This window comes from Acomys minous (assembly GCF_964271855.1).
Source record: "Acomys minous genome assembly, chromosome: 4".
Lineage (NCBI taxonomy): Eukaryota > Metazoa > Chordata > Mammalia > Rodentia > Muridae > Acomys > Acomys minous.
The window spans coordinates 447,543-466,201 of NC_140486.1; the positions used below are offsets into that span (position 1 = coordinate 447,543).

Below are 18,659 nucleotides of genomic sequence, written 5' to 3' on the forward strand. Positions count from 1 at the left end.
TTTTCCCTTCTCTGTTAACTTTCTTCCTATGCATTATTCTCTCCTATTGCACAATTTGCTCATATTTTGTATTCTTCCTGTCGGTACCTTCACGTAGATAGGGGTCTGGTGCTGGACATTCTTGTTTTTTTGGCTCATTGCTTCACATCATCTTACTGGAGAAGTACCTGACAAGCATTAGATACTTGAGAGAAGTTTGTGGGCTGAATAAATTACAAATATGTATATCCACCAAAGGCCATATGCATAGAGAAAAATGTGTGCCTGCAATAATTTTTTAATACTTTCCAATTTGTCCTTTGTTATAATGCATCATTTTAACAAATAGAGGAAATTAACATTTTAAATTATGATTTCAAAATATCAGCACAAGTAAGTGTTCATCCACAACACATTTTTAATCAATAAAAACATTTTACTGGACTTTAGACAATTGGTACTTTTTGAAAAATTCCAAGTCTTTTTACACAGATCACCTCTCCACTTTCTCTTGAGCAGCCAACACCTGAACACCATGACTGTCCATCTTGTATCACATGACATTGAAAATTTCAAGTCCTGGTGCTTCCAGTGGCTTCTGAACTACTGTAGCTACTCTGACCTCAGCAGAGGACAAGGAAATGGGCTGGGTGTTTTAGGGAACCCAGCTGACTGTGAGAAACATTCTGCATTGAAGAGGTTAACTTATCTCAATGTGTTTTCAAGACTTGTATTGCTTCAAGCAGGAAAGGGAAACTGCTTTTGCTCTCCAATTAAGCAGGAAAGATACTGAAACGTGGTAGAGGAATTTTAATCCAGCATCATGGCTACTCTGGAATACAGACATGTCTTTACTCCCAGGAGAGAGGCAAATCTCCAAATTCAAGGCCAGCCTGGGACAGACAGAGCAAGTTCAAAGTACAGAAAATTTAGGTCCAGGCCTGGTGGTACACACCTTTAATCCTAGCACTCAGGAAAGGCATGCAGATCTCTGAGTACTGTTCAGGCAGTTTGCTAGTCAGTGAATTGAAAGGCAGTGCAGTTGAGTTCTGGCCAGTTCAGTTCATGGAATCCAGAGGCCCAAACAACACACATGTGAAGACAGAATGAGCCAGACAATTAGAAGGAACCAGAAGACTAGAACAGATTGTCAGAGTTAGTTTGAGGCCAAGCAGAGCAATTCAGTCAGAGCCAAGAGAGAAGCCAGTTTTGAATCAGTCAGCATAGAGAGGAGTTTGAGCCAGAACAGCTGAGTTAAACCAGCAAGCTAAGAGTTCAGAAAGAACTACAAAGAGTGAGTTTATTGCAAGTCTCAGAAGCTGAAAACATTCTAGGCCTAGATTAGATTGTACAGAGGCTAGACGCTTCCAGGACTAGATAGATCTATGTTAGCAGAAGGATGCAATGAGCTTTAGAGACAACAATTATATCAGGCAAATAAAAGTTACTTGTACAAATTATTAACTGAAAAACAAAATCAAATCTGATGAATTCCACCACACACATCCTCAAGACTGAACATTAGCGGGACTGGGGTGGGGGCTCAGTAAGAGATTGCTTGCTGTATAAGCATGAGTTCAGTCCCTCAGCACTCATGTAAAGGCCAGGTGAAGTAGCCTACCTGAAACCCTAATGCTTCTGGGCAGATACAGACAGGGCCTAGGAGTCTCTGGTAATCCAGCTCAGCACCAGGGCTAGTGAGATCCTCTCAAGGCTAAGGTCAAGGGCTGAAGTAAGTAAGCATCTAGTCTCCACATGTGTTTGTGGGAAAAGTGGTACTCATACACACAATCATGAATACACAGTGCTCTCATATTCAGACTCCTGTATGAAAACTGAAAATGATGACTATTTCACATAGGAATAGTAAATTATGTTTTCTTTTCTGTATGTTCATCATTACTGAACATTCCTCCATTGTTGGTGGGAGTGTGAACTTGGGACACTCAGTCTGAAAATCAATCTGACACTTTCTTAAATCTACCTCAAGACCCAGCTATATCACTCCTGGGCATATGCCCAAAAGATGCCGCACCACACCTTGAGAACATTTCCTCAGTTACATTCACAGCAGCTTTATTCATAGTAGCCAGAAACTAGAAACAACCAAGATGTCCCTCAACTGAAGAATGGATAAAGAAACTGTGGTACATTTACATAATGAAATTCTCTACTCAGCTATTAAAAACAAGGGAATCATGAAATTTGCAGGCAAATGCATGGAACTAGAAAAGATCATCCTGAGTGAAGCAATGCAGACCCAGAGAGACATATGTGACTGAAGCATAACATAGCTGCCCTCTGAGAGGCTACACTCAGCCACACATCAAAACAGATGCTGAGACCCACAGCCAAATATTAGGATGAACTCAAGAAGTCTTGTGGAAGAGTTGAGGGAAGGATGGAGGGACCTGGAGAGAACAAGAACTCCACAAAATGATCAACAGAGCCAACTAACCTAGGCCTATGGGGGCTTACAGAGACTGAACAAACTAAAGAACATACATGCCCATATATAGCTGATGGGCAGCTTGGTCTTCATGAGGGGCCCATAGCAACTGGAGTTGGAGCTGTCTCTGACATGGTCTCTGTTGCCTGTTTTTGGATCGCTTTCCCCTAGCTGGGCTTACTTGTCTTGCCTCAAAGCAAGAGGATGTGCTTAGTCCTGATTTGACTTGATGTGCTGGGGTGAGTTGGTATTGGGCGGAGGCTCTTTTTTCCTGAGGAGAATGGGAGGGGCTAAAAAGGGAAGAGAGTGAGAGGGTGGGACAGGGCGAGAGGAGGGAGAGGCTGTAATCAGATGAAGAGTGAATAAATTAATTATTGAGAAAAAGATAATCATATGACATGCATATCTCAGTTAATATTAAAGACAATGCATATGCAAATAGGGTAGACTACAAAGGAGACACAGAGACACAGTAGAACATGGGAGCTTTAGTTACGGCCCTGGGGTTGACATTCTTTGACAAACTGATGGAATTAAATATGTTAATTTTACTTTCCCTTCTATGAGCCAAGTATACAGAATATATGGTCTGATGTGAAGTCCCCAGTCGAGTTTTAACCACTAACAAGCAGGTGTTTATCTAAACCTCTCCTTAGCGAGAGTCCCGCCCTGTCCCCCTGCAGAGGCACTAGTGCAAAGCCAAAGTCAGTCTTTGTTAACTGATTTTTAATACATAAACTAAAGCTGCCAGGATTTTTAAAAGAAACTTGATAGCATTAGATATAAGTACTTCTGGGATGCCTGAGTCTTAGCCAGAAGTTGTGTGGTGTCTGTTTCCTACTGTGCTCAGCCTAATTAATGGTTGAGCCTAACACCTTTTTAGCACACTTATCAATGACTGCCATCTGCTTCTCTGAAAATATTAGGAGGATCAGTTCCTCTGTGTCTGTTATTTTTCTTTATTTTCTTCTTAGAAATAGGAACCACAAAAGAAAGAAAACTGAAATATGTAAATTGACATTTCTGTAAACTTGAACACATGGTTTTCTATAACTTTTAAAAACAACCATAAGGGACTTGGGAGGTATTCAGTGTGTAAGAATGCCCTTGCTTAACAAGGATGAAGACCTGAGTTTGAATCCCCAGGAATGACAGAAAAAGTCAGGCATGGCTGCAACTATCTGTAAACCCAGTATTGCAAGCAGAAACAGACGCATTCCAAGTTCACTAGCCAGCTAGGATAGGGAAATAGTAAGGATTCGGTTCAGTGAAACACTTGTCTCAAAGTTGTAAGGAGGATAGAGGAAGACACCCAGTGTCCTGTTCTGGCTGTCTTGTGTGCATGGACCCATTGCATACATGCACACATAAACACGCACACACACACACACACACACACACACACACACACACACACACACACACACATTAAGGAGAGGTGGGGAGAGTAAGTTCACAATACACTCCAAGCAAATTAAGACAACCTGATAAAATGGCATAAACTCCATTCAGACAACTATGAGTAGATATCAGTATATATCCCATCAGGTAGCCAGACTGTTTCTAGTAATGAAGAAAGAACTCCAACGTGGACCTTCCTCTCACATCTGTACCTCCCAATGAACCAGCCACTGTGGTGATAATGATTGAAGTCACTTTCTCCTTCTTGGTACTCATTTCTAAATACAGCTTACACAGCACAACTTGGCTTAGGCAACCTGGAGGATTTATGTGACTATACAGAGCTTCACAGATCATCTTTTCCTGGGATTTTATTACAGTGATGATTTTGAGATTTGTCTGTGTGGCAATAGTTCATATACTTTCAAGGGTGTCAATTGTTCAGTTGTGTACATAAATCATAATGTCTGCATTTGAGACCTCTATGAATAATGCTATCACAAATGCTGTAAAATGCACATATATTTTTCTCTTGCGTACATAATACAGAGCAGAACTACTAGCGTCTATGCAGATTTCTAGAGACATCACAAGATTTCCCTTGGCTGTGCATCTTCAGACTCACTATACAGACTCTTCCATTAGAAGGAGGAGCCCACTGCCTCCGCTGCAGCCTGCTCTCCTTTTTCTTTTGTTTTGTTAGGAATGAGGTGTCTCCTTGTGCTTCTACTTTAGATTACTGCAAGTTCCAAGCCTTAGGTATTCTCTTTTTTCTCTTTAATTTACTTATTCCCTTTACATGCTAATCACATGCCCTTTCCTCCTCCCCTCCTAGTCCCATCTTCCCATCCTCTTCCTCTATTTCTTCCTCCTCTTCTTTTCAGAGAAGGATGCTTCCCTGGATTCTGGCCCCTATGCTCCCACTCCTCCTCACCACTTCATGTTGCATTAGGACTAACCTAGTCCTCTTCCCCCCAGACCATAAGCTGCCCATCTAGGGGATAGTGATCCAATAGCAGGCAACTGTGTCCATGTCAGTGACAGCTTCCAGTTGCTAAGGGACCCACATATAGACCAAGTTGCCCATCAGTTACAATGTGTTGTGGACCTAGGTCCAATCCATGCATGTACTTAGGTTGGTGGTTCAATCTCTGTGAGCCCCATGGGCTTAGGTTAGTTTCTCTGTTGGTCTTCTGGAACTCTTGTCCCCTTTGGGTCCCTCTATCTTTGCCCCAGCTCTCCTACAAGATTCCCATATCTGTGTCTAACATTTGCCTGTGGGTCTCAGCATCTGTTTCAACCTGTAGAGCCTCTCAGAGGACAGTTAGCTTGGCCCATGTCTGCAAGCATCACAGAGTATCATTCATAGTGACTGGGGTTCGTTCTCTCACATGGAGTGGGTCTCTAGTTGGGCCTGTCATTAGTTGGCCATTTCCTCAAACTCTGTTACATCATTATCCCTGCACATCTTGTAGACAGATTACATTTTGGGTAAAGAGTTTTGTGAGTGGGTTGGTGTACTCCTCCCTCCATTGGAAGTCCTGGCTACAGAGTGGACCACTTCAGTCTCCATGTACCCCTCTACAAGGAGTCTCAGCTGCATTCGCCCATACCCTCCCAGGGATTGCAATGGCAGGTCTCCAGATGGTCCCATAGATCGCCACCCGTTGCTTCTCACCTCTCCCCCAGACCTGTGCTCCCACCCCCACCTTCCCTACACCTGGTCTCCACCTCGCTCCCCTCCCCACCCCCACCCAGTTCACCCTCTTCCCCTTCTGGATGAGGTTCAGGCTTCCTCCCTTGGCTCCTCTTTGTTCTTAGCTTCTTTGGGTCTGTGGACTGTGGTGTGGTTATCCTGAACTATATGGCTAATATCCACTTATAAATGAGTCTTTCTAGGTCTGGGTCACCCCACTCAGGATGATGGCTCTAGTTCCATCAATTTGCCTGCAAACCTCCTTGTTTTTAATAGCTGAGTAGTATTCCATTGTGTACCACACTTTCTTTATCCATTCCTCAGTGGAGGGACATCTAGGTTGTTTCCAGTTTCTTAAACTTACAACACATATGTAAAATTCCTTTTCATAAGTGGCAAACCAAATACCCTGCCTCTTCTTTTTTCTTTAATTAATTTATTCAGATTACAACTAAAATGTTATCCCATCACTTGCATCCTCCCATTCCTCCCTCCTGCCCTTTCTTGAACTGGATAGTCTTTTAAAAATCTCGGAGTCTTTTTACTTATTCTAGAAATGCTTGATTTGGATCCATGTGTACAGAAAACACCTTATCAATGGCTTTATGTTCATTTCTTAGAGTATTTATGCCTGATATAAAAATGAGTCTTCTGCTAATTCAATTCCTTTTCTTTTCTTATTATGCTTTAGTGTAATGTTTGTTTTTTCTATTGTGGGTCATTGACATACAATCATATCTGCCTTTACTAAGGTTTTATTTACAAAGTATTTAATATTTTGTGATGAATTAACCTAACTCCTGTGACTGAAACTCCATGGCATCATTGTGAGAAGATGAGTAACATGCTTTTAAAAGAAGTAATGGGGGTAGTCTTGAGAATTGGCTCAGTGGTTAAGAACACTTACTTCTCTTTCAGGAGACTTGATTTGGTTCCCAGCACCCATATTGTGTAGCCCATATGCCGGTAACACCCTCTTCTTGCCAGCATGTACACCTACATGAATATATGCAACTAACATGCAGATATGTATATATGCACATAAAAATAGGTATTTTTTAAAGAGCAGACATTTTACTCAGCTAGCATTGTAACTCTTGTTTAAGGAGAGATACTATGCTTTGTATTTTAAAAAGGGAATATATAGTTCTTGCAAATAGTGAATTTTAAAATGTTAGTCTAATTTTTAGGCTTTTGTCAGTTTCTTTTAAATTTAAGATGTGGAAGCTACATATATAAATGTTTAAAAATTCAGACATTTTTATACATTCTGCTGGGTGTCTCTCTCTCTCTGATTGTATAGCTTATCCCAATGTTTTTTTTATGGGAATTCTGGTACAGTAGCTTCTTTGTTATCATATAAGCTTTACCATTACTCAGGGTTCCAATGACATCATACAGGAGCAGAAGACCAGTCCTTGTCATTAGCCACCCCCACAACTGCAAATTATTTCTCCCTAGCTCTGGTTTCCCTGTTCACTCCTTGTGTCTATTTCAGCTCTTGGAGTAGTTGGGAAAATCCCAATATTCAGGCAAGATTCAAACTATCTAGATTAGAATGAAGAAGGGTTCAATTTGTTTAGAGCTATTAGAATTTCAAGCTGGGAAACCGAGAATTCAAGCCATCTTGCTATTATGCAGCGGTACTATTGACTGGCATCTTTTCTATGGTTTAGACAACAGTTTTTGATTGTTGGAGAAAGGCATAAGCTTTTATTGTAAAGAAAGGGTCATGGAATATCAAGAAACAAGGGGTGGCTGTAATTCTTGCTCCAATTTATAAGGTGAATACACAGACATCTCAGTTGAAAAAATTGAGAGTAAATATGCCTAAGATGTCACAACTCTAATTTAAGTCCACCTTAATCTATGTTAGTCCATCTTAAATTTCTTCTTTTTAGCCGATTAGGACATTTTCATCTCAGTGGTCTCATTCAAAAGCATCCTCAAGGTGTATGTATCACTCATTCTCCTGGTGAATGTGGGTGCGCCTTCCCCACCAGGTCTGGCATTCACACCTGGTGCTTAGCTACATACAACTGCATTTATTTATCAGACACCACCTGCCTGACAATTCAAGTTTAAGTTCCACTATGCAAGAAATATGTCTATAAGAAGTGACATTTGGGCTTTTTTTGTTGTTGTTGTTGTTGTTGTTGTTGTCGTCGTCGTTGTTGTTAGGCTCATTCGATTACTAAACCATATCTATGAAATCTAGATCTCACAAGATTTACCTGAAAGAACAGATGGATGGAAAGTTAGATGATAAATGAGTGGGTTTCTTGTATTAAAAGATGCATAAAAGCAATTAGGTATAAATCAGTAGTGAGACTTTCATATTAAATATAATAACTCTAAATCCAGCAGATGAGTAGACTTATTTAAATATGATTGTTACTTTTCATACACACAAGTGACCTTCGGTTGTAGGACAAAGATCTTCCACTTGCTGAAGGAAGTTACTCATAGCATAATTTTGTCATACCTATTTCAAGGTAGGCTTTGCATATTTGCTTTTTTATGTCAACCATATACACAGTTTTGAATAAAAAAATATTATATGTCATTGTGTCATTTATGTGTGTTCTTGTGTGTATATGTTTGTGTGTATGTAGAGGGAGAAGGACTTGCTTTCAGGAGAGAATACAAAAAGAAGCCATTCAGATGTGCCATTATAAATATTGAATCCCTAGATCAAGGTTCTATAAATTCTTTACTGCAACAAACTGTCAACTTTGACAATTCCTATACTCAGAAATTCTTTCAAGTACTGAAATACTATTTGACATGCTCATTAGGTCAATGGCTTGTGATTGAATAGATCTATTAAATCTAACATTGATTATGTTAAACTTGTGAATGAGTTCTTGCTATACAATATAATTACAGGTATGAACTAAAGCCAAAATATCTGCCATTTACTGTTTCCTGGTAGTCAGAATGAGAAAAAGAATGTTTTATATAAAATCACCTTGGATTGTTGAAAATGCTAAAAGGAAAAAAATGCCATGTGGTAAAATGTGTTTTCATCTGATGCAAAAGATATGTAATTACGGCAAGCTGGCCACCTGACTGACTCATTGGAAACAAAGAATGGGCCAGTTGGTGCTTCATGGGACTGTAGAGTTCTGGCAGCAAAAAACATTTTCTGTAAGGAGACCCTGAGGTCACCTTTTAGCCAGGTTGTGGAGGCAACCAGCTTGTTTGAATGGGTTTCTGAAAGAGGAGGTGAAATTCTCATTTCTTATTCCAAGATAGAGGGGGCAGCATTCCCTAAACCAAGGTGGAGCCTGCAGAAATGTCAACTGCTAAGGGACAGAGGCTTTGCAAGGAGGCTGTCTCCAAGCAATACATTTTCTCACTAAGCAGCCCAAACCAAAACTATCTACGCCATTAAGATGCAAGAGAACAGTCAAACCCCTGGTTTCCACAAAGGACTCGGGAGGTCATTAATTGATGCTCGTTCTCATGGGATGCAAAAACATCTCGTAAAAGGGTTTTAAACCTTTCATTTAAAAGTAAAATAAAACTTTTCTTTTACATATAGGTCTTTTTTTCCCTCCTATAAGTTATTTTCTAGTTCCAACAGTCTTTTGCTTTTGTTGCTCATATCTGAAAATTCTTCCAACATACTCATTTAAAGCACCAGTTCTCGGGCCAACAGTTCACTGTTGTGGTAGACTTACGAGAGCTGCTTTGATGAAAAGATCAAAGGGAAGATATCTTCTTCCCATTAGCTTCCTGCTCCTGTTGTGTAGGAGGCATTTAGTTCCTGACTCATATTTTATTTTGCTTCACATTAATCAGCAGGTGACACATGAAATATCTTCATACTTCATATCTTAGTTATTATTTGCTTATTTAAACTTAGAAAAATTATGACTAAGGAGGAAATAAATCAACATTTTAAGTTATTTTTCAATTTTCAATTAGAATTATATTAAAAATAACTAGTACATAACAATGATTTGTTCATATTATTTTCCCAATAAATTATATTTTTAATGGCATTGCTGTCAAATTTTTCTTAGCCTTTTAGGTATCAAAAATAATAAGACAAACAGAAATTAAAATTATTTTGTAGAAAATAGTTGACTAGTGAACTTCAAAACTTTCAAGGTTGTTAAAAAAAAACTATACAACAACGAAATGTCTAAGAAATATCACAGACTGGAGTTTTGTAATGTGGATTTGGTTCCTGAAACAGAACAGGATTAAAATATAGAGCTAAAAAAATAAAAAATAGAGCTAAATTCTGAAAAAAAATTGTTTAACTTGGTTTTAACAAATTTTTTTGGTATTTTGCCAAGGTGAATATCTTCAGTTTGAAAAACAACATAAGTTTCTTTAGGGCTTTAATATTAGAAACTGGGTTAAATATATGGAAACTTAATGCTTTGATTTTGGAAGCTGTTTAAAACTTAAATCCCTCCAAAAGTAAGTGGTAGGTCTTTTAACTTGGAAAACAGTTTATTTCTATGAAACCTTTAAAAATCTGGCTCATTTATATGTAGTTGTTTGCCTCTGTTAATGACATACTAGCCAAAGGACAAAACATTATCAAAATAATTAAATCTATTATGCTAATCACTTGTCCTGTAATAATAATGAATGCTTAAACAACTTTGAGACTTTCTGCCTCCTTTCAACTCACTTCTTAAACCAACTATAGTAGTACAAAACGATCATTGTAATGTCTGCAGCTATGTGGATTTCTATGAATATGTTAAAGTTTTATTTGCTATTATGATGATACCAAGATGTGAGCAATAGTGACCAACAGTACAGGGGAAAATATTTCTCAGTATGAAAGAACAAAAATAGTGTTACCAAAGATTTGCATCTCAATTTCCTTCAAGAAAAGATTCTTAATGCATTCTTGAAAACCAGGATAAGTATTTATAATCTATATACATCACAACTTGCACATGCTATTTGTATTTGTTGCTTATGACCAGTTAAATTTCTGCTTAGATCCATGGCAATGACTTTCACTTCCACAATATTGTTAAATCAACTACTGTCATAAGCATTATCCTATCATTGCTATAAATAATCTATTTATGCACCTATTTATATTTATCTATCATCTAGCTAAACTATTTATTGTCTATCATCTACCTATCATCTATTTATATATCTGTTTATATCTATCTTCTATTTATCTGTTTATATTTATCTATCATCTATCTATCTATCCATCATCAATCAATCAATCTAAACTATTGTCTATAATCTATCACTCATCTATCTATACATTTATTTATGGTATCTGTGTTGATAAGCCTAAGCTACCATATAGAGTATCACACATTAGATGGCTTGAGCCACAGAATCCATTTTTTATCCGTTCTGAAGGATGCACATTGGAGATGGGCTGCCCATGTGCTTGGGTGCTGGGGAGGGCTTTTTCTGCCGTCTAGACTATGGGTTCTTACTATATGCTTGCACGCTGATTATGACTGTTCTCACAAACGCGCTAATCAAGCTGAGCTCCATAAAGGCATTTAACACGGTTGTATCTCCAGATAACATCACATTGGCTTCACTGTATAAACTTCACAGAGACAGAACTCAGCACCCAAACACCACCATTTTATTTTGATAGGATGATATATGACTCTTCAATTGCAGTTTTTTTCTGCATGACATCTCTTTAATCTAAATGGAGAGGTTTTGAAGTAAATAAACATGAATATATGAATAGAAACTTAAAGTCAAAGATAAGCTTAAGTATATTATTTGAGACAATATATTTAATTATTATAAAAGCCTCACATGAGAGTTGTCTATACTCTTAGGTTTGCAACATAATGTTCTAAATGTTAATACAATAGTATGATTAAAGCCTAAACAAAATGATTTTTAGCACAAAATTATTTTATGTTATATTGTAGAGAGAGTAATTTTAAGAAGAGGATACATTTTGTGTCTCTTTTCGTTCTTAGTTACGTTGCTGTATGTAAGCATGTACAGGTACTGTGCTCAGCAATATTTGAAACATCATGAAATATTAGCAGGAGGTAATATTTGTATTCAGTGGAACATTTTGTGTTGATTGGTCATACATATTAATTTATTTAATGATCAGAATCATGTGAGGCCTTTAAAGCTGTATTTTTGCAAGCCAGTTTTTATAACAGAGTATGGATAAATCTGATGTTTTTCAGATGTGTTAATCAAGGCTGTTTTGTATTACTAATTCTAACAGTGGGATTAAGTGAACATATTTAGCTTCTTTTTACTTTAATATTAATCCTAAACTTGAATCATTGTTTTTTCCCCCGACTAATTTAAGGGCACGTGCCTGTGGACTTTTACCTTTTTAAAAGAGACTTTACTTGGTGTTCTTTAATGTCTCTATCTCCCTTCCAACCCACCTGGTTAGGACAGAAAGACGGTTCACAGGAAAAGGAGAAGAGGCCTTTTTAGACTCAGCTCCTTAGGACGATTCCACTCTTAGTATCAGGATTCCAGAAGACCCATTAAATAGCAAACCAGACATTTTAGAAAAGTGAACACAGCTGCAGCAGCTGGAACGCAGAACCTCAAGGTGACCTCTAGGAGCAACCCTCAAAGCAAAAGATGAAAAGCCAAGCCATGTGAAGTGATGCAAACATGACTGATCTGTGTTATTTGGACGATTTATACTCTCCCCTAGTCCACACAGGATGTTTTGCAACTGGCAAAGACTGTGTCCTCCCATGAGGCAGTTCCCTTTCGAGCAGACAAGCACCATGCCCTCTCACAAGTCTTTCACATCTCACACTTGGGGTCAGACAAAAACATGTTTACATCTCCTACACATGCCTAGGAGGGGTTGATGGACGGTCTAAAATTTGAATTTCTAGCATTTTGTTAAATCCAGAGACCGTGCTTGGGAAATCATTAATATTATATTCTATGTACTGTTTGAAATGTTTAAATGTTAAGATAATACATAATATTTGTGTTCTTGACTATTTTTCTTGAATATGTCTTAGAATTGAGACTCCTAGAGTAAAAAGAAAAAAAAAAGAGGGTAATTATGTAGAGCTTTGCCATGTGTAACAGATAGCACCTAGTCTGTAAGATAAAGCAACCAAACAGAAGGGCAGAGCCTTGCGGAGAATTTTCTGCACACTTGAAACTCTGGCCTGGCTTGTTAAATACCTCAACTCTGTGCATCACCCTTTTTTGTTAGCTGATCACCATGTAACCTGCCATAGTTGTGTGATGAGTAAATAAAAGAGCTGTGATATAAATACAAAAGAGTGACCAGTTCCCTCCAACCTACCCATCTCTTCTTACATGTTAGCATTGGGTTATGTCTACCTGAGGGATGACTAACAGTGTATGGTTCTCAGAGGGAGAGGGTGCCATTTTCTTTCACTGCCACAGCCATTGGTAATTTGCCCTTGCAACAGTAAATAACTTCCCACCCATGCTGAGGAAGGAAACTAATTAAGCTTAATGAGTTTAACATTTAAGAAGACAAAAATAGAAGGGGGACTTGTTTAGGAGAGAGGTTTTAGCAAGAGAATGACAGATGAGAAAGAGAAATCAATAGGATAAAAAAGACTAAAATTCATTCATTAAAGCTGAACAAATCATATGCTGATTCTATATTGTAATCAGTAACATGGTTTCATTTTGGAAGTGGGAATTGATAAAGGTCCAACAAAGGTCCAGGACGGTGTCATGTGCTAAACACAATGTGTCAAAGAACACCAATAGTTCTAAATTGAGCAGTTCTTCCTTTACAAGTTTATGGCTACTAGCCCTTTGATAAGGAAGGTGTATCTAAACCAGAGATGAGCAGACATGTTATTGTGAGCTTGAAGCTCAACATTATACTTGATGTATTTTTTATGTTTTATATTTTATTTTATACATATGCATTTATATTCTTACACATAAAGACAATAAAGTACATAGAGCAAGAAGAAACATGAAACTATCAGGAATTATGTAAATGTTACATTCATAGTGTTTTGGCTATTTGTTTTTGGCAACCTTGAAGAAAACGTCTTGGTGAGTCTAAAATTCTGAATGTAAATCACTATCTTTAATATCTCATGTCTATCTACTTAAAACATCTATCTAGACCTAAAATCATCCTGCCCACTAAACAAGCTTAACTGTAAAACTAAACTATCTGGTCTTCAATCCCATCAGAGACTTGAGAAGGAATAAAATTAATTACCTGAGTAAACTGGAAGTGCAGGTTAGCAACTTCCCAAATGAGAAGATGACAGAGACAGTCTGCTGACTGAACAGTCACCCGAAACTCTTTATAACCTTGGAGCATCATCTTCAGCTTTTGGTCCAGTATATTTGACAAACATAATTGTGAGGCAGAAACTGTTGAGTACTTGCTTACCCAGTCTCGGCAGAGTTTGGCTGGGAATCTACCTGCACCCAAGTTTGCTCATTTTTAGGCAGAATTCTGTCTGTGGCAGAAATGAGGACATTTTGCCTAGTGGCTATTTGATGCATTTGAAGCCTTATATATCTATAGAATCATATCTTTCTGTTAAACCTAGGATGTATAACCTTGTGATAAAAATAGACTAGTAATTGATATGGCCACGATTTGATCAAATAACAATTAATTTGTATTACTTAATTATTCTAAACAGCTTGAAATAGCACTTTCAAAGTTTTGGAAGTAAACATTATAATCGAGTTCTATGGATATAATGTCTCATATTATAGAAGAAATATATCTAATGTGTGTGAATAATAATTTTAAATTTGAATTCTATATCAATGTACCAAAATTAAACTTATTTTGCATCAATATAAAAATCTATGTCAATGAATTAAAAATAGCCTTATTTGTGAGTAAAAATTAAGGTCTTAAGTTGAGGAGTAGATTCAATAATCTATTTTTTGTCCTATCATCTCTATGTATTTCTATATTCCTCCTCCTTTCTTTTCAACCCCTATCTCCATATCTATGAAAGAAAAATAACGGAAAAGGGAGACATCCCTGAGTCAAATCTCGCTTTCTATCTGAATAAGACCAATATACCAAGATGATGTCTCAGCTTTTTTTCTTTTTTTTTTATTAAATTTTAATTTGTTCACCTTACATCCTGACTGTAGTCCCCTCCCTAATCTCCTCCCAGTCCCACCCCCCCCTCACTCCCTACCCCCTTCCCTAGTGCTCAGAAAGGGAGAGCCCTCCTCCCCTATCATCTGACCTCAGCCTATCAAGTCTCATCTGGACTGCTTGCATCCTCTTCCTGTGTGGCCTGGCAAGGCTGCCCCACCAGGAGGAAGTGATCAGTGAGTGGGCACCAGAGTCCATCTCAGAGGTAGCCCCTACTCCCCATATTATTGGACCCACAAAGAAACTGTGCTGCCTATAGACTACATCTGTGCAGGGGTCTAGGTCCTCACCATGCATGGTCTTTGATGGTGCATCAGACTCTGCAGCACCCCCTACCCCCACCTGGATTTGTTGGCTCCAGGTCCTTCTATCCCTCAACTCTTCCATAAGACTCCCTGTGTTCCACCCCAGAGTTTGGGTGTGTCTCAGTAGCAGGAGCAGTTCACACTGTTATTCTACCTATTTTGCTTTTAGTGGAAAAAGTCTTTTGCTCTGAGAGTGCTTTTTAATATGGAAAACAATCTTTCAATGAGTAAGAAACAATGTTCATGGGATTAATTTGAAAGAATTACACTGTCTTCTACTAGCAGAAAAAAGGATTGTAACAATTTTGCACTTTGAATAAAGACACAGAATGGAAACACAGTGACTAAGATTCTGAAATTGCCTTTGATGAAATCTCTCCTCATTGTAGTGGATAAATTTACTCCAGGAAATAGAACAAGCTAAACTTAGAAATTAAAAATCTATGGCCATTTTGAATTACCAAACATGTTCAATTACTAGAAAGGAAAAATGCATTTTACCACTTTTCTTTTCATCAAGCTATGGAGACTATATGATATTATACAGTAAAAAGGAGATACCAACCTTAAAGTTTGTTTTGACTATTTCTAAAAGTAAAAACACAGTCCAAAACGATAAACTCAGCTTACATAATTAATGTCATTTTAAAAGATAAAACCAAAGATTCAGAAAGATATGTGTTTAAGCCTTGACCTGTCTCTTATGTTAATCATGAAATGAAAATAACAGTACCTGCTTAAAATAGCAGTTATCAGGATTGATGTGTAAAGAAAATTTAACATGTATTGTATTTTACATAATAAATGTTTAATATATTCGAAGAACATATAGACACATTGGATTTTCATGGTACATTATGTTTTAAAATTGTGCTCCAATTTCTATAAGTCACACACTTCCCCTTTTAAAAGTTGCTTTATGAAGTAAATGGAGTTTTACAAACTGATTGGCTGAATACATAAAACCCCAAATGCTACTAAACTCATAGGAAATGATGGATAATCAGATTCCTTATTTGCTTTCAGATTTTCAGAAGATGCTGGTTGGTTTTTAAGAAGGCTTCTAGCAAGGGACCAAGAAGACTAGAAAAATTTCCAGATGAAAAGGCAGCTTATTTCAGAAACTTTCACAAGGTAAGTCACACACATAGAGATCCCTGGGGAACAACTGGGCTCTTGACAACTTGTGGAGACATTTCTTTGATGGATGAAATCTACAGAGGGAAAAATTCAAGACCAGGATCAAATGCTCCTGTTCTGATAAAATTTAAAAGTTATTTTTCTTCCTTATCTAAATCATCTGCTGTAAATCCCATCGCTATACTTCTGCAAAACGAAAGGCTCATTTTTATGGCAACTTTGCAGAATGAGGTAAGTTATAACTCAGCGCAACCCTTTCCGAGGTGCTGAGTGGGCGCTTTTGCTCTGCTCAGGTTAACTGTGCATCTGCTTCTCTGATTTAAACTATGGGCAGTGTTTAGGAAATAACATTTATCAGACCAGCTTTAGCAGTATTAATGATTCTGTTAATATGGATAGCATTAGCTGTTTACTCAGCACATTAGCAAAAAATGGTCATCAAGTATGCTGATAGGTAGATGCTGTATAAATTCCAGGAATGAAATATCAGTTTTCTAACATAATGAAAATAAAAATAAAAGGTACCAAAAGAATTAAGAAATATCAGTTTTCTAATAACTTTTTTAAAAAGGATATGAATGATATTTAAACAGCCATAGACACGTGGCCTGATCTTTTCTTTGGTGATAATTTCAACCTACTCTACCCAGAACTGTGGGATTGTATAGCCTGCTTATCAATGCCTGAATAAATTTAATACCAACTCTAATTCCGCATTAGCAATTTACTCAGTGACTCACAGAGAAATAGTTGCCTCAGATCATATAATGAATTTGTGGTATTTTATTTTACATGATATTCAGTTTTTCTTTACCCTATCCTATTAAGTATATGTTATTTGATATTAACGTCCTATTAATCCAAGCATAAAATAACTAGAGTTGGCCACGGAGGTACATGCCTTTAAATCCAGACCTCTGGGAGCGAGGCAGAGGCCAATGGATCTCTGAATTCAAAGCCAGCCTGGTCTACAAAGCAAGTCCAGGACAGGCAAGGCTACACAGAGAAAACCTGTCTCAAAAAATCAAAAAGTTAAAAATTAAAAAAAAAACTAACAACCATGTAAATTATATCTAAATCTGATGAGATAGTGCAAAGGTAGAGTTGCTGTAACTCTCTTGAGGTTTCTTATAGATTAATATAGATTTACTGCCAGAAATAGCAAGTTTGGTTTTCTGTTAGTAATTTACCAGCTGGTAGACATTCGGTTTCCTCATGAGCAAATGGACTTAACATTATGTTGCATGTCTGTAATGGTAACTTGAGATATAATACCATAAAGTGGCCGACATAATTATGCCTGATTTGATCATAGAAGAAAGTATTTGCATTTAAAATTTTCACTGATATTGGGACTCATGGTGATCAGATATGTTCTTAAATATCTATAAAGCTGACTTATGAGGAATTCCCAAACTGTGAAATAAATATAATGCCATGATGTTTATTTTCATGCTTTCAGAAAGAGCCTCAGTATTTAGCCCAGGCCAGTCTCAAATACATGGCAATCTTACTGTCTCAGGCTTCCAATTGCAGAAATCACAGATTTGGACCATCATACCCAACTCACATTTTCTTTACAAGAAAAAGTGGGGAGACTAAACGTATTCTCTTTCATGAAACCCTGGTCAGAGCTATGGGTGGTGGTTAGGATGATATAACCCTGTACTCTTGGCCTTTTGAATACTTGGGCCTCAGCTGGTGGCAGTATTTTGGGATTTTGTTTAAATGAAAATGGTACCCACTATGATGATAATGGAGTAAACCTATGAACTTTAAGCCAATGTTTTTCATTATAAGAATTCCCATGTTCGTGTTGTCTCTTCCCAGCAACAGAAACCCTAAGACAGAGACTTAGTGTGGCCTTGTTGGAAGAGATATGTCCTTGGAGGCAGACTTTGAGAGTATAAAGACTTTTACCATTTCCAATTCACTTCCTCTGCTTTTTGCTTGGAGTTCAAGATGTAAGCTTTTGCTTCCATTTCTATCCACCATGTCTCTGTTCTGTTGTCATGGACTCTAATCCCTTTGGATTCATAAGCCCAAAGAAACTCTTCCCTCTATAAGAGACATGGTGCATTTCAAATCAGTAGAAGAGTGACTAGTGCACCCTGCCCACCCAGCGGTGCCACTCGCTAACGCAAACTCTCTAGTCACCACAACAGCTTTTTTCCTCCCAAACAAAATGGACAAAATGATTAACAAGGCATTATTTTATTCTCGAACTGAGCAACGTTTTACATGAAAAATGCATCTGTTCTAGGATTTCAACTACCTATGTAGACTGGTAATTTGGATACTCTAGTCTAGGTACACTACTGTGGCTGGAGATGTAAGGTTGCATTAAGACAAAGCTATTACTTCCCCTAAAAGCTTGACTTTTACTGTAGGCAAAATGCAAATATATATAATGTAGCAAGGAGAGCTAGAGAATTATTCATTTCCCATAATTTGGAATTCAAGCAAGTTTTTAGCAAAGACTACACTTGAACAATGAAACTTGTGGTAGTGGTGTCTCCACTGCTTACTGCAAAGTGGTCATCTCTAAAATGCATCTAAATAGGTTCTGCTTAGGTCTTGCTCATCTTCTTG

The 18,659-nt window shown here is 37.6% G+C and overlaps 1 protein-coding gene across 1 annotated transcript in view; it reads left to right on the forward strand.

Annotated features, from left to right (window-relative positions):
- The window catches only part of DOK6 (docking protein 6), a 389,456-nt gene that overhangs the window by 112,997 nt on the left and 257,800 nt on the right, over nucleotides 1-18,659 (forward strand). The window contains exon 2 of the mRNA XM_084779373.1: nucleotides 15,954-16,061. Within this exon, the coding sequence (XP_084635499.1) occupies nucleotides 15,954-16,061 (108 nt within the window). The remainder of the gene's footprint in view (nucleotides 1-15,953; nucleotides 16,062-18,659) is intronic.